Below are 14,250 nucleotides of genomic sequence, written 5' to 3' on the forward strand. Positions count from 1 at the left end.
CGACGTGGAGTGACGTCACGCGCGTTACACACAGACAGACATTCTTGGCTCATTATGAGTAATATAAACAGTACAGTATGTAATGCAGTTACATTTTAATAAATGTAACTGTAATATATTGGTGTTAAAATTGGCTTATGAGGGAATGACTTCAAGGTACAATTGAGAAGCAAAGTTATTCCTTTTCTATCCGGGTAATGCTTTGCTGCGTGCGTACAAGTTTGAAGCTTCAATCGTGAGATAAAAAGACATTAAAATCACGGTCAGAAGCTGTCTCAACATTCAAGTGACAACACTGCATTGTCTTTATTAATGGTCAGAGTGAAATCAATAAGGTTGCCATGGTAATGCATTTGTACATACTTTAAAGACTTTTTGACAGCCCAAGACACACAGCCCATACACGTATCTGTACGATAACAGCTCTTGGTACTTCGGTTTCCATCTTTGAACGCTGACCTTTTGTCAAATGTCCGTGTCGTACATCGTGATTCAACACGAATTAGATTCTCTGCTCAGGAAATGGGGGCTCGGTGTTTCTGGGTCAGGTTTCTCATAATGGATGTAGCTGACATCGTGCGTAAGCCTGGCTGGATGTCTCTTAGGGGGTTCTAAATGGTTGCACCAGAGATGCTCAGCAAGTAGAGCCAAGATTCTTGGTTTGAATATAGGTTTCAGCCACCTGTAGCTAAACCACTTAATTTCGGGTAACATTTCAGCCGAGTAACCAATTCATGCAAATACCAAACCCAGCTCCAAGGACTAAAATGTATAAGCATGGCACATTGTAACTAAGTTAGCTACTCTACTGTGAATGTGATGGCACTGTCGTCATACCATTTCAGCAGCAAATATTCTTGTCCGAGACTACTTTAACATCATGCATATCACTGCAGTAATGCCGACCCAACGCACTCACAATGTTACCTTTGCACGATGCCACGCGCAGCGCGCAGATGTCGTGGATAGACCCGCAGCGGCCAGCTACCGTGGACGACGGAAAACGGCGAGAGCGCTCCGTCATCAGCTACGCCAAGCCCAACGCCCGGCCGCCCGTGTGTGTACCTTCGCCGTCACTCCCAGCACACTGCCCACACTCGAGAGATTTTTTGCGTCCACCGAATTTTGTTTGTGCAACAGCACATCGCAAATGCAAACCCACGCGTGCACGATGGCGTTTTAGTTGCCGCTGCTTTGCTTCTCCGTCCCTTTCTATCTGGGTGACATTTTACACGTGCTTTAACTGAATTCCCGCAGTGCACGTGGTCCCAACTTGATGGAGGATGATGAAGAGCCCATCGTGGAGGACGTGATGATGTCATCAGAGAGCCGACTTGAAGACCTCAACGAGAACATGGGCTACTTCGATGACACACTGGATATCGACTTGGTAAACCATAGAACCTTATTAGTGACAACAGCTGCCTCAGAGATGATTGCAGAAAATTACATGTGCTCTTTCCCGAGATATATTATCGAATCATAAATGCCAAATTCTACGCTGCCAAATAGTGCCTCCTTGTTGTACACACAGACCATTGTGTGGTGCTCATCTCTGGCACCTAAGCGATATTCTATATTCCTGTGACGGGGATAAATCTCCATATGTTTATCACCGATATAATGCGGAGGTGGAATATTCCACACGCACTACAATGGAATATAATTCAAATCCCTTTTTTAAAATATCGGCATGAATGTATGTTACGGTAACTTGTAATCTACAGTGGCTCCCTTTTCCAGTCGAAGCCACGTTGCTTTACAAACAAATGTTCAATTCTTACCCACATTACACAGAGAGAAAGCGTACTTCACATGCATAGTGGAGAATAGGTTGCAACGGTTCGTACCGAGTTGGCTCTCGGTATGTATTGACGAGTTTTGCTGCAAGTGCTTCTGCCATGTGCCAGTGTTGACGAACGCGCTGTGTGCGGCATGCAGCCGGCCTCCAAGAACCGGCGGGAGAGGAACGAGCTGAAACCCGACTTCTTTGACCCCGCCTCCGTCATGGAGGATGACAGCGTACGTAGCAAATTCACTTCGCTGGCGCCTCGTTTGTCCCTGCACTGGCCAACAGCGTGCACTCATGAAGTTGTTCGTGAGATCGAAATCCAAAGCAGGGACTTTTTTGTTGTTGCCAATATAAGCAACATATGACAAAGAATCATTAACCAAAGCCACAGCTGCTTAGACTCTGACAATTAGTTATATTGGTGGATTGCTAAACTTTACACAAGCAGAACTGTTATGCCTCGGTGACTGACTAATGCCCAGTTAAAAATACAGTGTTAATGAATGCACTGTTTCACTCTACTCCTGCACGATATGAACACGATGTACTGCATTTAATGAAAACACTCATTCTGTGTAACCACTGCTGCACATAGGTGCGTTTTATATTTAGAAGATGCTCAGGGCATCAGTGTTGGATGTCCTGCAGGAGTGAGCATTGTGTACCTAATCATCACATATACATATATTTTCTATGTGTCTTGTCGCGCAGGTTTTGGGAGTCTCCATATTCTGAGTGTGGTGCAGTACTTGCTGTCGAAGCAATCCCTCAGCCTCCCTCTCCAGCACCCGCCCACCCAGCCGTCTTGAACCCCACCCTCAGCAGAAGAGAATTTGCAAGTGTTAACGCAAGCAAGTTGGGAGTATTTAAAACATGAAAAGGAGATTAAGAAGAGTTGTGCTTTGGAGAGGTGTATTGCCTCTCTTGCCTTTTTAACCTGTTATTTTATTTTTTTAATAGTTCCGTGTAACACAGTACTTTATCCAGATAAAAGATCCTCAGGTGTACCATAGTCTTAAGGATGCATTATATAGCCAGCACGTGTGTTTAGAAAATGGATCTTTTTTCTTTCGTCATTGCTTATATTTTTTATTTTGTTTCATTATTTTTATTGCAAGTTGGGAGAGGTGTGTTAGAGTAGCTTGCCAAACACTGTGCATCTTTTCTCATTTCCTATCTTGAGGCATAATAATGTAAGACATTTGTAATAAGACTGACCGCTCCACTCAAGCTACACAGGAATCCTGGAATGGATGGATCCACCTGGCTTCTTGGGCAACGCAGAAACCGATGAAGCTTTGCGCATAAAACTATTGTCTGATGCTATATCGATTATAAATCTTTTTATGTACCCTGTACGTCGTAAACGTATATCTAATGTGGCATAAAACAAAAATGACAAAAAAAAGATGTTTAACATGGGAATTTAAGATAAAAGTTTTAAAATGATTTTTGTAACACTTTGGAATGTGTTAGTATGTGTTCCTTGCGTGGAAAATCAGTTGTAAATACCCCGATCTGTGCTGTAGCACACTCCAGTACACGCGCACGCAACAGCATTTAATAAAGTCCCGTTTATAGAGAGTGCAGCTTGTGATGGCTTTGCTTGTGTGTGAAATGCGTAACGCGGCAGTACATTATGAACTCGTTTTCCCGACGTCGGTGGCGTGTAATATCTGAACCATTGCTGGACTGCCCTTCCTTGATCAACCCTGCGCTAGCCAGCGCGTTGAAATATCGTCAAACAAACCCCCCATGACCGACATCGCGTTGGGAGGCATTCATCCAGTCGTGGATTGACAGGGCTGTAAATGATTATGAATCGTAAAAGCGCACCATCTTTTTGTTACATATTCCTGGTATCCTGTATGATGGCCGTCTGTGTATTTGGTAAGGTCCCACTCGGTACAGTTTGTGTTTCCCGAAGTGACCTAGACACACATTATAGCTCGACGAAAGTGGCTTATCATGTGTTTCTAAATGTGGAGGGAAAAACCGGAGGGCCCGGAGAAAAATCCACGCGGCCACGGAGAGAGAGACATGCAGACTACAAATATACAGGCGTCGGGGTCGAACCCCGTGACCATTTGTGTAGAACCCCGTGACCTCTGACCTCTTGTGTAGAACCCCGTGACCTCTGACCTCTTGTGTAGAACCCCGTGACCTCTTGTGTAGAACCCTGTGACCTCTTGTGTAGAACCCCGTGACCTCTTGTGTAGAACCCCATGACCTCTGACCTCTTGTAGAGAACCCCGTGACATCTTGTGTAGAATCCCGTGACCTCTTGTGTAGAATCCCGTGACCTCTTGTGTAGAACCCCGTGACCTCTTGTGTAGAACCCCGTGACCTCTGACCTCTTGTAGAGAACCCCGTGACATCTTGTGTAGAATCCCGTGACCTCTTGTATACCAGGCGAGGTATTTAACGTCTCGTCACCGTGGTGCCAATTGTTTTGAAATTGTATTGAAGCATTTTTTTTTACCATATCTCCAACCAACGCAAACACCAATATCCTCATCTTAAGCACAAATCCGACAACTGTTTGCAAAAGCACCATCTAATTAATACACGTGTATATAAAAATGCAATGTTGTCGACTAACGATGGGAGCGGCGGCCAAGTAAGAGAAGAACGCGCTGCCGAGACCCTCGGTCCACTGTTGGAGCCGCAACAGCTCGTGCGCAGGTGCTCGATTGCTAATTAGGCAGAAGCGTGCGCGATGACATTTGGGAGGCATTTCATCCAGCAGCGGATAGCTCATGGCTGCAGATGACATGGCAGGACCGCGAGAGGTGGCAATGTCCTTGGGGGGGGGAGGTGCTGTTAGCCTGCAGACACATGGTGGCTAGTTAACAATTGACAATGCGTGGGTTTTGATCGCCAGTAATTGGGATGGAGCCACGTTCACAGATTCGTCCTTGTAGCCCCACCCGCTCTGACAGCGTCGTATTAAATGTTAAATACGAACCATCAACTCCAAAATTCCCCTACACCCCTCCTCTATTCAACTCATTGGTTTGATCCACCGAGTATCCCCCCCCCCCTCAATAGAAACGTTCATCAGGACGCGTCACAAATAAATAACGACCACGTGACCGTGGGCGAGTTGAAGTGACGTCATGTTCGTGTTGGGGGGGGGGGGGTTGATCGCAGGACATAGTGCGATGAGATGATGGCGGCATTGCGATGGTGTTTTTCCTGCTTCATGAGCGATGGTTCGGCTCACATCCCCCTCAAGGAGATGCCCGTGGTGCAGCTCGACACGCAGAACATGGGTGAGCGAGCGCGGTTTCCTCAAAAAACCTCTCCTGGGTCGGGAACCCCGACTAGGCCCGAGCTTCATCACGCACCCCCGACGTTTTCCTGAAACCTCTGCCGCGTAAAGAGCGCATCGTCCGGCAGAGGCGCGAGTGCTGCTAACCCCATCCTCCGCACCTTTCCTGGAAAAAGCAAATAACCGCGTGTGGAAGTTGATCGATCGCAGGGTGATTGCTATTAGCAAATGTTTTCCCGGGAGAGGTGGGAGTGTTTGTGTGTTGCGGCGAACGCATATTTAAATAATAGCGAAGTGGACGGGTGGTTGATGGATCCATGTACCGACAACAACAACAACCAGATTTTCGCGATGTTGCCGGGGCAGTGCAGCAAGTGGGTTCCTGTTACAGTGGCCAGGGCCTGTCTGTGCAAAGCTGTCTGTTGTTGGGGTGATGTCAGCGACTTGCCTCCCGTTTCCTGCCCCGAAAACCCAAACCCACTACAACAATTGGTCAAACGTGCCTCTTGTGGACACAAACACATCGTTCAGACGCGTTGATACTTTAACGTCGACATTACTATCGTGAATTGATTGTTAATAATGTTAACGTTGCTATTGTTAATGGCAATCTTGCATGTTTGTATGTATGTTGGACTTCTTTCGCGGCGTATGCAGCTTAGGCATTTAAATGAATCACGTGGGCGAGGCATCAGCTGTTGCTAATGACTAGTTCTTATAATATCTAAGGAATGCTACTTTTCCCCAGGCACTGCACATGTTATAGAATGTGTATCACTGTGTGCTGTACTTTGTTGTTTGTAAAGACTATTGTACCTTTTGTGGGTGTGTATACTGTGCATGTTTTTGTGCATCATCATCATCATTAGCAGCCGCGTTCTCGGTACTCACTGGTGGATGAAGACTTCCCCAAAGCCGTAGCCGCCTCTCAGGGGCTCCCCATGGAACAATCTGTCAGCACCAGCACACGAGCTGATTCCATCACTCCATCTCCACAGCCGACATGCTCGGTGTTCATAGTAAACGGCTCCTTTTGGCGTTAGGAGTCGCGCATGACAGCATGGTGAAGTCATTGCTTAGTGTACAGGGTGTGTTGTGTTATTGCACCCATTAAGCCGGCCTGGTGATGGTTGTACACGCCTGTGAGCCGCTGTGGAGGCAGCGAGGGTCCGTGGATCGCACCAAATGGTGAGAAACTCCCTTCCCTAGGGCGTCGGTGGAAGGGAGTTAACTTCATCCACAGTGTTTCCCACCCGTGTGATGGGATCGAGTGGTAACCCCTCGCACGCGTGAGTTTTCTCCGGGTGCTCGCTCAGGTTTTTTCCCACATGTGAAGGTTCGTTAATTGGCCGATAAGATCGTAATGCACAGAGGAACGCAGAGCTTGGGCATTCGTTGGCGTGGGCTCAGCGCGTGGCTGACTTCCCGCTTGTCTGGTTCCTGATGCCTCCGAGTTGGCCTCTGCGACAGGGTTGCGATTTCCGCATGGAAAATGCGGAAGGAGGGTTCAAATTTTCCCGCATTTTTGCTAAAGTCAACCGCAAACGGTGGAAAGACTACTCCTATGACCGCGCGCTTTTAACAACACGTTAATGCATTCTATTGGAAAGGATACATGCAAGGCCCAGCATCACGTAGGGCTTTGAGTTACTGATTGGAATGAATATATGATTTCCGCATTTCCGCACAAGAACCACATACTTTATTCAAATGCGGAGCCGTGATTACGAGCACATGTACATGATGTATCCTTTCCAATAGAACGCATTAACGTGTTGTTAAAAGCGCGCGGTCATAGGAGTAGTCTTTCCACCGTTTGCGGTTGACTTTAGCAAAAATGCGGGAAAATTTGAACCCTCCTTCCGCATTTTCCATGCGGAAATCGCAACCCTGCTCTGCGAGAGTGAGCAAATCGTGTGTGGAGGTGCCTTACAGGTTGAGATTATATTAGTACAGTATTAATGTCATTCATGTAATGGGTTTGAATGTTTACCCCTTGAATGCCTCCTTGAATCACAAATTTGTCAGCAGGGTCTTGCCGATTTTACTGGACAAGTTATATTTGGGTATCAAACAAATTACAAGCACAGTAAATATTTAAAGGAATAATACTTTAATTATTATGAACAAAATTACACAATTTACTCAGCAAAGCCTCATCGAGGACAAATATTCGTGTACTTCAGGGTCCTGCATTGGAATGTGAGACCAAGTACCTTGACCATTACCGACGGAAACTAGAATTTCCTGGAGAAAACCCCTGCTGATGGTAATGCAGTAATCTTGACGGCATTCATCTTGGCAAAGCCACCCTGAGTCTGATTTTTTTTCAGGAGGGATATTTGACGAGTTGTGTTTTTCACGAGCATGTGGGTGATACTTGTAAGTGCCTGGAGACAGTACACACATACGAGTGGATAAAGGTTCGTTCGTGAACCTCGTGGATCGGGGAGTTTCTCAAATCACAGTCCAGTAACCACGCCCGACCATGAGAGCAGGCCACTAATTCTTTGCCTCCCATCTTGCCAATAGGCTGTGACGTGGTGGTGGTCAAGAGTGGCCGCAGGATTTGCGGAACTGGAGCATGCCTCGCCAACGCTCCCCTGCACCAGAACAAAAGCTACTTTGAGTTCAAGGTGCAGTCCACAGGTGGGTGCTGCTCAGCACATTCATTTGCATGGCTGTTCGTGTAGGCAAAGCCCATACCTGTCAACACATACCTGTCAACACATACCTGTCAACCCATACGGTTTACTCGTATTCTGTACAGGGAAATTCATTTATCAGGTCCATACGGCGTACAGCCGTTTCAATACAGGCAAAACACATGTTTTCGTCTTTTTTGTGTTTCTCCCTTGTAATGGGACTTTGTAGGATGAACGTTGAGATTTATAACTACACGGGGTGACCAATAAGGTCTGAATTGGTCTGTAATAAGGTAGGGCACTGATAAGGGGTTGAGAGGTATGAAAGCCAGGCATGCATGCACGTGCATTTTACATATCCTGTATCTTTCCGGAGAAGTGGTGGAAAGATTAGTGCACTATGGGCTGTTATCCAGGTGACCAGTTCTTTTACGAGGATCATGCTACACGTGATCGACAAATGGAGGCTGAGCCCGGTCCTGACCTCTCCTCCGTTGTATCAGCCGATTCAGTAGCTGTTATATTTGTGTGCTAAACATCAGCACTCGGGAGACATTTGCCTCGGCATGCATGATTCTGACCACAACTGCTTGGTGCTCTGCTGTGCTACTTTAGAAGCTCAACTTAGCAGCAGCTATTAAATAAGTGAGTCTTCGTCAGATGAGCTACTTCAGCTCTTGAGCTGAGGATGCTTGCACGAAAGACACAACTATCACCTGTTGATGGACATTGTTTAAATTTAAACTCACCATTTTCTTAGTAGTAGTTAATGGTATTTTAATAATTTGTATACAATATTAATTTACCTCCAACCAAAGGCACACACTTTGATAATATATCCTAATTTACATGGTAGCGGACATCATTCTTTGTCCACCTTGGCTGATTTTCCACGCAAGCACCGACAAAACAAGTGTTTACAAACATAAACATACGACCAAATCCATCACACTGCACCCGACCTCGTCAGATATCAGAAGCTATGCAGGGTTTAGCCTGGACAGTGGCTTAGATGATGTGATCACCACGCACAGCAGCTTGTTGTAGGCTGCTGCGGGGCTACGTGGTGGGTATTGCAGCTTGACCCATTGCTAAACACACACGGACCAGCGTGGTCACGTTTAGTCATACAGGCTCCACAACGTGCATGGCTTGGAGGGGACGAGGACGATGACTCATCCAGCAGTGGATTCACAACAAGGGCATTATCCACGTTCCAGGGAGCCCAGGAGCTGGGACCCTTCATCGCGGTTGGTAATTGTCTCCCATGTCCCCCCCCCACCCCCCGGCCTGCCCGCCGAGGAAGGCGTGTGGGGCGTTGGCGTGGCCACGCGCAAGGTGGACTTGAGCCGCGTGCCGTTGGGCGGTGACACGGAGAGCCTGGTGCTGAGGCACGACGGCACGCTGAGCCACCGCAGCGAGGAGTGCAACCGCCTGCCCGCCAACAGCCTGCCGCAGGAGGGCGATGTTATTGTGAGCTCGCGCACCCGTACGCGCACGCACGCGCACGCACAGCTCGCTAGTGGTAACACGCACCTCCGATTAGCACGGTTTGCTACATACGGTGCGAACGAAGTTCAGCATACGTACATCATACAACGCAAATGCACACAAGTCACGATCACACACGCGCACAATGTTCACTCACAGGCCCACACATGAATACTCCACTCGCTCAATCATATACGCATTTTCACACCGCACGCTTACAATAGCGCGCACACACATGCATAGCTCGCACATGATCACATGCCACGCGTAAGCTGAACCCGTGGTCACAATCGCATGCTCTCGCCGCTCACGCACGGACTCGCGCACACCAATCACTCTCAAACACTCGCACATATATAACTGCACTCTCACAATTAACCCTTTCCCATTCCGAGACGTCTGCAAGTTGCAGGGTGGGTGTCGTTCACCGGTGAATTTCGTAACGCGAAAGCGGTTGGGGTAAATTTTATTTAGAAAAACGTAGCGTTGTTCTTTCTAAAGGTGGTGTACTCAGCGCAGAGAACTGTAGCGACATGACCGCACTCTATGATACCTTGTGCCAAACTGTGCCACGCCCTCCCGCATGGCCTTGTGGGAGCCACGGTACCGATAAAGTTATTTTATACATAATACAGGTTTTTTAGGTTAGATCGCATAACTACAAATGGGTTGTTAGACTCGCCACCACCCGACACAGCCAATTAGTCAGGTTTGTCACATATACAGAACGTGCCAATTCGTTACTAGTACGACACACCGGTGTGTCGGAGAACAAAAATTATTCATACGTAGACGTGTACGTCATCGGAACGGAACCAGAAAAATGGGACATGGTTAATTGCGTAGGCGAATGCACGCCGGAATGCACACCACTCGCTCACAGTCGCATCCGCAAGCGCGCCCATTGCACGCCTGTGGTTGTGCATGAACAGTGGCAGGTTCTCACAGCCTGTGGTGTTCGTGCGTGGTGCGTGTGTGCAGGGCATCACGTACGACCACGTGGAGATGAGCGTCTATGTCAACGGCAAGAACACGCACTGCAGCGCCTCTGGCATCCGTGGGACGGTGTACCCCGTCGTCTACGGTACGTGGACCCCAGCCCTGACCCCACGTCAAAGTGTGCCTCTGAGCTGTCGCTCACTAAAACCAACCCCCCCCCCTACCCTCCATGCATGCATGTTGAACTTCTTTTTCCCTTTGGTGACAGTAAGCAATGTCCCAATGCAACTCCTAAACAAGAGCCTTCATTCTAACTCACTCTGCACCCAACCCGGAACTTTTCATCGGTATCATTCCATTGCTCAGTACTGACCAAATCCTTGTCTCAACATTAGCATTAATATTAACGTTAACACTAATCCTAAGCACAGTGCTTGCATTATAACCTAAGCCTGTCCCAATGCTAACACTCTTGCTAAAGTTAACAGTAATATTAAACCTAATGTTTAAACCTCACCTTTGCTACATTTTCGAATTCTGTTGCCTCCTGCCAACTCGAGCCACGACCTTGACACTGGTGCTCGTAAAGATTGCGAGTGGTGTTGTCGAGGGGCCTGATAACGTAAGAACATCGCCCTTCGAGGTAGTCATGTGGATCGGAGGTCAGCGTTGAGGGGGATCACAGGCGGCGGCGGTGGCGGCGGCGTGCCGCCTGTGATCCAGCACGTGTTGCGTCATACCCTGGGCTCGCCAGGAGAAGGCAGCACAGCAAAAATGTGAACTCTGCCGATTTCGTCTGTGTGGATGAGACGGTGTTTACCACCTCCAATGCTTAGGCTTTCTTCTGGTGCTCGGCTTTCCTCCTGCGTTAAATAAACACTTATTAATTGGCTGATAACAACCTTATTATAGAGGACCGCAAATAAATTTTGACTTAAAACTTCCGTGACTGCAGGAATTCATAATCTTAGTTCTTTCGGCAAAGTCACGTAGATAGAAAATACAATTAAAATAATATTAAAAAAAAAGTTTGCTTTTATTTGTAAAAAAAAAATTATTTTCGATCTACGTGACTTTACCGAAAGAACCAAGAATATAGGACCGCAAAGCTTGGGCAATTGCTGGCGCTCGCCCACCCCGTGACTTCCTTCCTGCTTTGTCTGCGGTTCTTCGCGCCTCCGAGTCATTCTCTCTCTCCGAGAGTGAGCGAATACCGTGTACGATATACGTTGTAATGATTACAAATGATAATCTCTTGTTTGATTCTAGGCAGCTGCCTGTGATTAAACCGAGTTATCAAGTTTATTGAGTTGATGTTCACAGTCCATCATCGCCATAATTTTATTTCTACACTTAATTTGGCTAAAGTCTAGCTTGGAAAATAAACAAAAAAAACTGTTTAGCTGTTATGGAAAAGTGGGTGGGAAAGTGGTGCCCGTTAGAGTCTGTGTGTGTGTGTTGCCAGAGGTCACTTGAAGGGGGATCTCAGAGGCAACTCTGTGATGTCCCTTGTTTTGGGAGGTTTTTATCCGAACACAACGGGGTGTGTTCGCGCCGCTCTGCGCGAGAACCCAGGTGTGGGATGCTTCGCCTCGGGGACGCGTCGCCGGCAGCACGATCGGCATCACTTTTGGCGAAAGAGACAAAAAAGCGTGCAATGAAGTTAGAACGTCACCCTTGCCCTCTTGTGTCGTGCGCTCCGATTCACAGTGGACGACAGTGCGATCCTCGACTGCCAGTTCAGTGACTTCTATCACTCTCCGCCCTTGGGATTTGAGAAAATCATGTTCGAACAACAGATCTTCTGAGAGTGTGGCGTTCACGCTGCAGCGCGAGTGTAAGTGGGTGTGTGAGCGCTTGCGTGCGCTCGTGTGTTTTTTTTGACGCACGCATCTGTGTGTATGTGTGTGCGTGTTTTAACCAAGCCATTTTCTAGTGCTGTGCCCGACAAAAATTTGTTACAAAAAATTTACAGGAATTATATGTAATAACCGTGGTGAACCATGGGTTCAGTTTGACGAAGCTAATCATCTCTGCCTCGCCTTATCCCCCCATGTTGATCACGAATTTGAGGTGGCTCTGTTTGTAATACCTTGAATGCGAAGACAGTATCTCATGTTAGGCGATTTTTCTGGGCTTTTTGTTTAAAAGGCCAGCCGGGTTTAGTCCAGAAGCTGAAGGAGTTCGTGTTGCCGTCCAGTGGCGAGAGTTCTATTCAGGCCACTGGCATCGCATTCCAGATATTATACATTAAATCCACTTTTTGTCACCGACAAGAGAATGAAAAACCACAGGCAAAGGGTTTTTTTGCGTGAAACTGGAGATGGAGAGACGCCACTGGTGACGATTCGGCTCGCTGCTTGAATTAATTATGAAGATCGCTTTGTGTTTTTTTAAGCCTTCGGTGTTTCTGCGCAAAGATATATTGTACGTTGGTAAATTGGCACCTTTGTTGAATATGTAACTTTCATTGTACGAATGCTTTCTTATTTTCGTGATATTTGGTACAGATTGCAGCCGGATGTTACATATAAATTCAGAGATAAAGAAGACATTATTTAATTGCTACAAGGCGTCCGATTTTAAATCGTGCTTAATGATAAATACAGCTTCCGCTAAGTATTTTTGAGGTCCCATTACGTGTTTTTTCACGGTCCGCTCACACTTTGCCGTTTGCCGTCGTGTGCATCGTGTTCGTCCCGTTTTACGATGGGTTTTCTTGTTACAAAAAAAGACTGCACTGAATGTTTTATTCGAACAGTGACGCCTCGCCAAGACAAGTATTCTCCATGCCGTTGCAAAGACCTCTTGCTTTCAAATCCTCGTGTCCGGCGTGTGTGCATCATCCTTCTTAATCGCAACGGTAGAAATATCCTGCGTGTTTCATTGAGGCATTGGAAGAATTTTACCATCAGCCGCTAAAAATCATCGTCCAATTTGTGATTTGTCCACGTGTGCGTGCGTACGTATGTCTGCCTGCCGATGTCCTCATAATTGCAAACCTGTCATCCCATACGGTTTACCCGTATTCTTGTACAGGAAAATTGAGTTTTCAGGTCCAGATGGCTGACAGCCGTTTTCAATACAGGCAAAACATTTTTTTGTCTTCGTTTGTGTCTCTTCCTTGTGATGGGACTTTGTGATATGAACGTTGGGTGACCAACTAGGTTTGAATTGGTCTCTAATAAGGTGGGCACTGATAAGGGGTTGACGGGTTTGTAATTTTCATCATTTTGTTTAATTTATAAAGCACTTTGTACGATACACTCATCAACTTGCTGTGTGCTTTTCCAAACTTTCACCGAGTAAAGCTAATGAAATTGGTGGAGTTATCTTATTGTTATATTTCCCAGTCGTCGTTGTGTGTGTGCGGGGAAGGTCATTGTGTGTCGGTCTCATAGCCCAAACCCCACCTTTTGAGAACTCGGCCACAATCGTTTTTTTAAAGTTAAATCGCCAACAAATAAATAGTTCTACAAACTCGCCCGACAATCCAGTAAACCCTTGTGGATTCGACACGTGGGGCTCTTGCCTTGCCGAATTGTCAAATATCCCGAATTATGTACAGTGGTATTCCCCAGTGTCTCCTGCCACAATACATTTTTTTTTACAAATTAGTTTTCCAAACTCTTCACACACCGTACGCATTGACACACACCCTGCATCAATTCTATCCAAAACTTCGGATTTGTCTCGTAGACTAAAGGATTCGTACTTCGGTCCCTTTCAATGACTTGCTGACGAAGGTGTAGACGACGTTTCCGAGAGGGTTCGGCTTGCACAGAGCGCACATAAACAACAAGGTGAAGTTCAAAGCGACGGTTCAGCACCGGCGCTCGCCACCGGATCCGAGCGTCGTCGTTTTGGTCGCGACGCGCGGCGTCACAGTACGCGCTGGGCCGAAATTGGACCATCCGGTACGGCAATTCGGCTCGCGGCGAATTGCTAATACACCGTACATTTGCCGAACGCGCAGCCGTGCGGAATTATCACCCAATTTACGAATGATCAAATACCGCAATAACGAGGTTTTACTGTAACCGCGATTATTCTGGTCTCCCCTTGAAAAGTTTGGGCTGTTGTCTGAATAAAGGACCTCGCTAAATGAA

General features: G+C 47.0%; 2 protein-coding genes across 3 annotated transcripts in view; both read left to right on the top strand.

Moving 5' to 3' along the window:
- Positions 1 to 14,250, top strand: part of SPRYD7 (SPRY domain containing 7) — a 21,647-nt gene extending 7,397 nt beyond the window's left edge. The window contains exons 1-5 of one of the 2 annotated variants that reach the window (XM_061570494.1): positions 4,899 to 5,067; positions 7,599 to 7,715; positions 9,018 to 9,184; positions 10,184 to 10,286; positions 11,852 to 14,250. In XM_061570494.1, coding sequence (XP_061426478.1) covers positions 4,962 to 5,067; positions 7,599 to 7,715; positions 9,018 to 9,184; positions 10,184 to 10,286; positions 11,852 to 11,949 — 591 coding nt within the window. In that variant the 5' untranslated portion in view covers positions 4,899 to 4,961 and the 3' untranslated portion in view covers positions 11,950 to 14,250. Of the gene's footprint in view, positions 1 to 4,898; positions 5,068 to 7,598; positions 7,716 to 9,017; positions 9,185 to 10,183; positions 10,287 to 11,851 lie in introns of those variants that run through there. The other variant, XM_061570495.1, reaches the window with a different exon arrangement.
- Positions 216 to 3,376, top strand: LOC133353917 (cohesin subunit SA-2-like). Its single transcript, XM_061570427.1, has 4 exons — positions 216 to 1,057; positions 1,258 to 1,390; positions 1,942 to 2,022; positions 2,504 to 3,376. The coding sequence occupies exons 1-4, from the start codon at positions 921 to 923 to the stop codon at positions 2,525 to 2,527; spliced, it is 375 nt and encodes a 124-aa protein (XP_061426411.1). The 5' UTR covers positions 216 to 920; the 3' UTR covers positions 2,528 to 3,376.

This window comes from Lethenteron reissneri, chromosome 45 (genome assembly GCF_015708825.2).
Source record: "Lethenteron reissneri isolate LAM-NWPU_2019-01 chromosome 45, ASM1570882v1, whole genome shotgun sequence".
NCBI classification, from domain to species: domain Eukaryota; kingdom Metazoa; phylum Chordata; class Hyperoartia; order Petromyzontiformes; family Petromyzontidae; genus Lethenteron; species Lethenteron reissneri.

Excerpts from the sequence above, each read along its gene's own strand:
- LOC133353917 (XM_061570427.1), top strand. The coding sequence starts at position 921 with ATGTTACCTTTGCACGATGCCACGCGCAGCGCGCAGATGTCGTGGATA. Across the intron at positions 1,058-1,257 it reads CCCAACGCCCGGCCGCCCGT|TGCACGTGGTCCCAACTTGA; the intron begins GTGTGTACCTTC and ends GAATTCCCGCAG. Across the intron at positions 2,023-2,503 it reads CCGTCATGGAGGATGACAGC|GTTTTGGGAGTCTCCATATT; the intron begins GTACGTAGCAAA and ends CTTGTCGCGCAG.